General features: G+C 62.3%; 1 protein-coding gene across 1 annotated transcript; it reads right to left on the bottom strand.

Annotated features, from left to right (window-relative positions):
- Positions 1-872: 872 nt before the first annotated feature.
- On the bottom strand, positions 873-7,823 carry LOC149420271 (uncharacterized). The gene is made up of 5 exons (XM_089636334.1): positions 7,483-7,823; positions 6,504-6,719; positions 5,996-6,224; positions 4,925-5,945; positions 873-4,822 (listed from the first exon to the last, which is right to left on the bottom strand). Exons 1-5 carry the CDS (start codon positions 7,821-7,823, stop codon positions 873-875), a joined length of 5,757 nt encoding a protein of 1,918 aa, XP_089492460.1.
- Positions 7,824-8,231: the final 408 nt, after the last annotated feature.

The raw sequence follows: 8,231 nt of genomic DNA, 5'->3' as shown, positions 1-8,231 counted from the left end.
GCCCTGACTAGGGACGCTTCGACTATTGTGACAGTTTCTTCTTGATGAACACCAGGGAGCCGGGAGAAAGAAGAAGGCCAGGTTGCAGTGAAGGTCCAGGGCAGAAGAGGCTTGAAGGCAGTCAGGGCAGTCCAGGAGAGGTGTTGATCGTTCGATGGTTGCTGGCTCTCTGCCGAATTGCACAAGTTGTCCGCCTTTTAAAGGACCAACGGGCCTAGCTCTCCCTTTGTTAGCGACAAATTCCGAGAATTATTTTTGGGTTCCCGGAATTTGTCACAGGAGAGAGCGCCGTTGTTGCGTAACTTGGAAGGGGACGATTTTGACTAGGTCCTGACTGTTCTTCAAACCACTTTGCCCGTGTCATTTTTATTCAATTATATTTTGTGAGTTTGCACATATTACAGAGAGAAAATATTTTTTACAAGGCAGCTTTGCACAATATTTAATTTGTGCAAATTTACATATTTAAGAGAGAAAACATATATTTAAAAGGGGAAGATTTGCACAATATTCAATTTTGTGCAAACGGCAAGTTTTGTAAAGGAAACTGCGTTTGCACAATTTCAAAATTTTATGCAAATCTTCCATGTTTTGTACAGATGATAGGTATTTAATTTATAAGAGGGTGTTGGGGGGTCAAGCCTTTGTTTTTTGTCTATAATGATGACTGCTTGACCCCGTGGTTTTATTTATTAATCAACAGATAAGATTACAGATTTTATAGAGAGAATTTTGTTGCATAAATTCGAATATGCGCAGAGGTGAGTTTGTAAAGGAACTGCCTCTGCGTAAATTCAGATTTGTTAAAATTAATTTAAGTCGGTGGAGGTACGTCCGGTACAATTCTCCCCCCGGTGCAGTCACGGCTGCGCCTAGCGGTCCGGACGTGTAGGTCGGCGGCGTCCTCGACGTCCGGTTCCCCTGGGCCGCTGGGGGTTGTGGCTCCCATGCGGCATCCGTGGTCCGGGTGCTGTAGAGGGCGGCGCTGGTGCTGGTGCCGGTGCGGGCGCTGGTGCTGGTGCGGGGAGGATGAGGGCGAGTTTGACAGCAGGGCGAGTGTACGTTCCTGTGGCTGTTTGGACCCGGGCCGTCCTCACTTGGCCGTCGGCAGCTGGGATGGCCTCAACGATACGTCCGCGCGGCCAGCTGTTGCGTGGCAGCGCGGGGTCTAAGATGACCACCAAGTCTCCAGCTTTGAGGGGGTCAGTCGGGTGGTGCCACTTCTGTCGGGCGCCCAGGGTGGGGAGGTACTCACGGAGCCACCGCCTCCAGAACATATCGGCGAGCTGTTGGCTGATACGCCACTGGCGACGGAGACATACCTCCTCCTCCTTGCTGTCGTAGAGTGACAGATGTGGGCGGTTCCCGGCAGACCCCATGAGGAAATGATTCGGGGTGAGGGGCTCTTCGTCCCGCGGGTCGACAGAGACATGAGTTAGTGGCCGATTGTTGACCACAAACTCAGCCTCTGCCAATGCTGTGCGCAGGGTTTCCTCCCTTGGCGCCCTCTCCTTTAAGGTGGCGCTCAGGGCTCGTTTTACCGAGCGCACCAACCTTTCCCAGGCTCCCCCCATGTGGGGACTTAGGGGGGTGATGAAGCGCCACTCGATGCCCTTGGTAGCCATGGCGTCCGTCATCCTGTCATCCTGCTGCAGGGCTGCCGTGGCATCTCGAATTTCCGCGTCCGCACCACGGAAGTTTGTCCCGTTGTCTGAGTACAACACCTTGGGCTGACCTCTTCGGGCGGTCATCCGTTGTAGGGCCATAATGGCCGAGTCGGCAGACAGCGAGACCGCTAGCTCCAGATGGATGGCGCGGGTGGAGAGGCAGGTAAATAGGGCTCCATAGCGCTTCTCCCGATGTCTGCCGACGGTGACCTCCATTGGCCCGAAGTAGTCCAGTCCGCAGTGTGTAAAGGGGCGGACGTGGTGAGCCAGGCGGGTCGGCGGGAGAACCCCCATCAGTGGAGGAGAGGGCTTGCTCCGTCGTAAGCGGCAGGTGGGACATTCATGGCTGATTTTTCTGCTGATGGTACGGAGGCGCAGGATGAAGAAGCTGCACCGGATCTCGGCCACAGTTTTCTCCGTGCTTGGATGGTCCGCCTTTTCATGGTAGTGGCGGATCAGCAGTCGGGCGTACGGATCGGAGCCATCCAAGATCACGGGGGTCTTCGCCACGCTCGTGCTTCCAGTGAGCTCCCTCAGCCGTGAGCCCATCCGCAAAACGTCATCAGGTCCGAGGAAGGGGGCCAAACTGACGAGACGACTGGCGGCAGGTAGCGCCTGGCTGCGACGAATGGTGTGTAGGTCAGTGGAGAAGGCGTCTTCTTGGGACCTTCTCACCCATCTGCGCTCAGCCTCCGTCAGCTCGTCTGCTCGTAAGGAGCCTTCAGGGGGTCGGCTTGGGCCCGTCCGACAGCGCCTGATGAAGCGTAGCACCCACGCTGTAGCCCGGATCAGCCGTTGCCATGACGAGAACCTCTCGACCAGAGGTAGGGCCTCTCCGGCTGTGGTGATGTGCCCGACGTAGTGTCGGGGCCGGGTCTCGAGGGTCTGGTCGTCTGGCTTTGTGAGGGTGCGCTCCTTTGGCCAGTCGCTCTCCGGTGTGGTGAGGAAGGCGGGGCCGTTGAACCATCTTCCTTGGAGTGACAGGTCGGGCAGCTCCAAGTCCCGTGTGCCGATGTCGGCCGGGTTCTGCTTGGTGGGAACCCACCTCCAATTGGCTATGGAGGTGAGTTCATCTATTTCGCCCAACCTGTTGGACACGAACGCAGAGTACGTGCGCGGATCGGTGCGTAACCAGCACAGCACTGTGGTCGAGTCCGTCCAGAAGATGGTTGAAGCTATCCTCGCTTGGCTCTCCAACCGGATGGTTCTGGCCAATCTGGCCGCCATGAGTGCGGACTGCAGCTCAAGGCGGGGTATGGATAGCGGCTTGAGAGGTGCCACCTTACATTTGCTGGCAATGAAGGTGGCTTTTAGGGTGCCCTGCACTTCCTCCACGAAGTAGGCGACGGCACAGCAAGCTTGCTCCGAGGCGTCGCAGAAGAGGTGCAGGGTCACGCTGCTTGACCTCTGTCGGAGCGACCGTCGTGGGATGGAGACGCTGCTTTCCTGGAGCAGGCTCATCCAGTCCCTCCAGCGTTCAGCGTGCTCCGAGGTGATGTGGTCGTCCCATCCAACGCTCGAACGCCACACGGCTTGCAGTAGGATCTTCGACCGTATGGTGAGGCAGGAGACGAAGCCCACCGGGTCGAAGATCTTCATTACGATGGAGAGGAGCTGCCGCTTTGTAGGCCGTGTGGCTTCCTCTAGACTGGCCGCTTCCAGGAAAGTGTAAATGAAGCGGTCGGTAGATGGGTCCCACACCAGTCCCAGGACCCTCTCGGTCTCGCTGCTCCCGCTGCTGATAGCTACCGTGGAGGTGGCGCGGTCTTCAGGGGGTACATCGGCGATGGCGTCCAGGCTGTTTGAGGCCCAGTTCGTAAGGTGGAACCCTCCCTTTGCAAGGAGGGCCCTTACGTCTCGGACTAGGGCAGCAGCCTCGTCAGGGTTGTCCACTGCGTCCAGGTAATCGTCCATGTAAAACCGTGAACGAATGGCTGCTGCGGCGGCCGGGTACTGGTGCTCGTACTGACCGGCCACCCTGTCCCGCACGTACTGGGCACTGCTGGGCGAGCAGGTAGCCCCAAACATCATGGACGCCAGCTGGTAGGTGTCCGGCTGTTGCCGGTCCGGCGACCTCCACAGGTAAAGTTGCGAAGACTGGTCCTCTTTCCTGATTTGGATCCTCAGGAACATCTCCTGGATGTCGGCGGCGATGGCTATACCGCCTTCCCGGAATCGGAGGATGTTCCCCAGGAGAGAGGACAGCAGGTCAGGGCCAGTGAGCAGTTGGTCGTTAAGTGACGTCCCTCGGCATCGGCTGGCGGCGTCGAATACAACCCTTATCTTCCCTGGCTTGTTCGGGTTGGTGACGGCGAAGTGGGGAAGATACCACTTCCGTGGGGCAGGGAGCGACGCCTCATTGGGGGAGAGGCGTCTGGCGTAGCCTTTGGCGACAAGCTGCGTCATTTTATCATTGTACGCCGCTGCCAGGGTTGCGTCCGCTGCGAGCTTTTTCTCGAGGGACTGGAGCCGCTTCAGCGCACACTGCCGGTTGTCGGGTAGTGTGGCGTCAGGGTGTCTCCACAGGAGGCCAGTTTCCCACCGCCCAGAAGGTAGGGGGCGGGTGGTTTCTGCCATTAATGCCATGGCCTTTGTGTCCATGGCATTGACTCTCGCCGCAGACGTGACGCCGAGGGAGTCGACGGCAAAGTTGGATGTTACCAACTCCCTCAGGCGGGCATCTGCAGCGGTCTCCGACTGGAGGGCCAGTGTGGTAGCTGGCCCGTCATTGCTGAGGCTCGAGCCTCCGTGGGCGATCCACCCCAAAGCGGTCCGTGACACTATTCGAGTAGTGCTATTCTCACGGACCTCTCTTGACACGATAAGGTGGGCATTATCCTGCCCGATCAAGAGTTTTGGGGTGACGCGTCTTCCAGGAACGCGCTGCTCCGGCAGGCTCAGGTCAGCTACTGTGTGGGCGGTGATGGTGAAGGTGGGCTCCAATCCAGCGCCCCGGATCGTCAGCTTCACGCGTTGGGAGCGGGCGTCGGAGGTACACATCCCCTTCGCCCCGTGCAGCCGCAGACTGTGGACTGGGCCGCGTGCGCCGATCTGCGTTGCGGTGTCAGCGTCGATGAGGGTGATGGTGGATCCCTCATCCAGAAGAGCGAATGTTGACACTTCCCCGTCCGTGGGGCCCCGCAACACAACCGGCACTATTTTTAACAGCACGCGGCTGTCCACTGTCTGGCGTCAAAGGTTTACCTCCGCGACCGTCTCCCGGTGGAGCAGCCGATGATGCGGGTAGCGGCACTCACCCACACCACACCACACTGTCTCCTTGCAGTCCCTGGAGTGGTGCGCCTCCAGGCACTTGCGGCACAGATTGTTAGTACGCACTGTCTCCCACCGGAGGGAAAGCGATTTCGCAATGAATTCGCGACACTCCCGGGTTCTGTGTGGCTCACCGCACTGAGCGCACGCACTTTTCACTTTGTTTTTGTTTATTGTTCTCACTACGGGTGGTGGTGGGCGGTTGGCCTTCCCCTCTGGCGGTGTGGCCACAGCGTTGGCCAGCACATGTTCCCGGCGCCCTTTGCCGGATCTCAAGGGATCCACCATCCCGCTGACCGGGATCACGCCGGCGACGCCCCTCAGAAATGCTGCCAACTGGAGGATGGTGGACTGAGTTGTTTGCCCCAGCATCCGCAGCTCCAGCAGCCAGGCCATCCTTAATGTGCATGGCATCTTGGCAGTGATGTCGGCCAGCAGGGCGGGGTTGGTGAGGTAGCCTCCCGTCCTCAAGTCCCGCAGGGAAGCCACCAGGTTCTGGATTGTCCCGGAGAAGTCAGCAATCTCCTCCAAGGTGGCTTCGGCAGACAGGAAGGGCAGCTTCCTCACCTTGTCCAGCATCAGGTTCGCTATCGAACCCGATCCGCCGTACCGCTCCTCCAGGGTCGAAATGATTTCGGGCACGCGGTCCGGGTTCAGTAGGAGCGAGTATACGTTTTCCCTCGCCTTCCCCTTAAGCGCACGCTGCAATCTTATAAGATTCTCGCTCAGCGTGAGCTTGCAGGTCGAGGTGGATTGCTCGTACTGCGCAATCCAGGCCGGCCATTCGAGGGGGTCGCCTGAGAATATGGGGAGGTCCTTGGCGGTGGACTGCCGGGCAATGAGGGCGGTCATCCGAAGGTCCTCCTCTACTGAGGGACGAGGGCTGTCCTGGGCACGCGTGGAGCGGATGGCGTCAGCCAGCAGGGTGCTCAGCTGTGCCAGGAACGGGTCGGCGCCTTGTCGGACCCACTCGCTGGTGTGATGGGCAGTCTCATCGGCGGTCGGCTGCGGGGGAAACAGCGGCGAGAAGCTCTGAGATGAGGCGCCAGGGTAACCGGCAGGTGGTGCGCCAGGGTAGGCACCAGGATGCGCTGCAGCGGGCGCAGCAGGGGGCCCGCCCCCAGGGTAGGCGCCAGGATGCGCAGCAGCGGGCGCAGCAGGGGGCCCGCCAGGGTGCACGGCAGGGTAGGCGGCGGGATGAGCACCAAGGGGCGCGCCAGGGTGCTCGCCAGGGCAGGCACCAGGATGTGCAGCAGCGGGCGCAGCAGGGGGTCCGCCAGGGCGCTCAGCAGGGTAGGCAGCGGGATGCGCACCAGGGGGCGCGCCGGGGTGCTCGCCAGGGCAGGCGCCAGGATGCGCAGCAGCGGGCGCAGCAGGGGGCCCGCCAGGGTAGGCGGCAGGGTGCGCACCAGGGGCCGCACCAGGGTAGGCGGCAGGGTGCGCACCAGGGGCTGCGCCAGGGTGCTCGCCAGGGCAGGCGCCAGGATGCGCAGCAGCGGGCGCAGCAGGGGGCCCGCCAGGGTAGGCGGCAGGGTGCGCACCAGGGGGCGCACCAGGGTAGGCGGCAGGGTGCGCACCAGGATGCGCTGCAGCGGGCGCAGCAGGGGGCCCGCCCCCAGGGTAGGCGCCAGGATGCGCAGCAGCGGGCGCAGCAGGGGGCCCGCCAGGGTGCACGGCAGGGTAGGCGGCGGGATGAGCACCAGGGGGCGCGCCAGGGTGCTCGCCAGGGCAGGCACCAGGATGTGCAGCAGCGGGCGCAGCAGGGGGTCCGCCAGGGCGCTCAGCAGGGTAGGCAGCGGGATGCGCACCAGGGGGCGCGCCGGGGTGCTCGCCAGGGCAGGCGCCAGGATGCGCAGCAGCGGGCGCAGCAGGGGGCCCGCCAGGGTAGGCGGCAGGGTGCGCACCAGGGGCCGCACCAGGGTAGGCGGCAGGGTGCGCACCAGGGGCTGCGCCAGGGTGCTCGCCAGGGCAGGCGCCAGGATGCGCAGCAGCGGGCGCAGCAGGGGGCCCGCCAGGGTAGGCGGCAGGGTGCGCACCAGGGGGCGCACCAGGGTAGGCGGCAGGGTGCGCACCAGGGGCCGCACCAGGGTAGGCGGCAGGGTGCGCACCAGGGGCCGCACCAGGGTAGGCGGCAGGATGCGCACCAGGGGCCGCACCAGGGTAGGCGGCAGGGTGCGCACCAGGGGCCGCACCAGGGTAGGCGGCAGGATGCGCACCAGGGGCCGCACCAGGGTAGGCGGCAGGGTGCGCACCAGGGGCCGCACCAGGATAGGCGGCAGGATGCGCACCAGGGGCCGCACCAGGGTAGGCGGGAGGGTGCGCACCAGGGGCCGCACCAGGGTAGGCGGCAGGGTGCGCACCAGGGTAGGCGGCAGGGTGCGCACCAGGGTAGGCGGCAGGATGCGCACCAGGGGCCGCACCAGGGTAGGCGGCAGGATGCGCACCAGGGGCCGCACCAGGGTAGGCGGCAGGATGCGCACCAGGGGCCGCACCAGGGTAGGCGCCCAGGTGGGTGCCAGGGGGGTCCGCCCCTGGCAGGTACTGCGTCGCGGTGGGGAGGGCTGCGAGCAGCACAGCGAGCTGCCTGCTCATTGTCCGGTTCGCCTTCCGGAGCTGCCTGACCGTGTCCTCTGTTGTGATTGAATCCTCCTCTGCATCGGAGGACGGTGCGCTGTCAGGGCCGGCAAAGTGAGTGTCAGCAGGGCTGGCAGCGCGTGGGGCGGCAGGTCCGGCAGGGTCAGGGCCGGCAGGGCCGGCAGGGTGAGGACCGGCAGGGTGAGGGCCGGCAGGGCCGGCGGGGTGAGGGCCTGTCACCAGCTCCACGTCGGGTTGTGAATCTGGGGTGGAGGCTGAAGCCTCGCGGCCACTCCGCAGGGACGGCATCTTGGGACGTCACTGGAAGGCGTGAAGGAGTGAAGGCGTGAAGAGGCCATGTACGGGACGGGACGGCACTGTAGTCGCCGGCCGCACAGACGATATAGCGGGAGTGGCCGGCTGGCCGCTTCGACGCCTTGGAAGGGAAGGTCGGGAAAAAGTAGGGAGAATGTTGAAAAAATGGAAAAAATGGGGAAAAATTATGAAAGGGAAAAATGGGGAAAATGTTGGGGAAAAATGGGAAAAAATATAGGGAAGGGAGAAATGGGGAAAATGTGGGAGAAAGGTATAAGGCAGGGGGGAGGAAGGTAGGGGGGAACCTGCGCCCTGACTAGGGACGCTTCGACTATTGTGACAGTTTCTTCTTGATGAACACCAGGGAGCCGGGAGAAAGAAGAAGGCCAGGTTGCAGTGAAG

This window comes from Hesperophylax consimilis, chromosome 10 (assembly GCF_061612785.1).
Source record: "Hesperophylax consimilis isolate HC1 chromosome 10, BYU_Hcon_1.0, whole genome shotgun sequence".
Classification (NCBI taxonomy): Eukaryota; Metazoa; Arthropoda; class Insecta; order Trichoptera; family Limnephilidae; genus Hesperophylax; species Hesperophylax consimilis.
The sequence above is the reverse complement of the archived record's forward strand: the minus strand, read 5'-3'. Positions and strand labels throughout refer to the sequence as shown.

Coding starts and splice junctions, on each gene's coding strand:
- LOC149420271 (XM_089636334.1), bottom strand. CDS start 7,823: ATGCCGTCCCTGCGGAGTGGCCGCGAGGCTTCAGCCTCCACCCCAGAT. Junction 6,720..7,482: donor GCCCTCCCCACCGCGACGCA/GTACCTGCCAGG, acceptor TACCCTGCTGAG/CGCCCTGGCGGACCCCCTGC. Junction 4,823..4,924: donor GACAGTGTGGTGTGGTGTGG/GTGAGTGCCGCT, acceptor TGTTAAAAATAG/TGCCGGTTGTGTTGCGGGGC.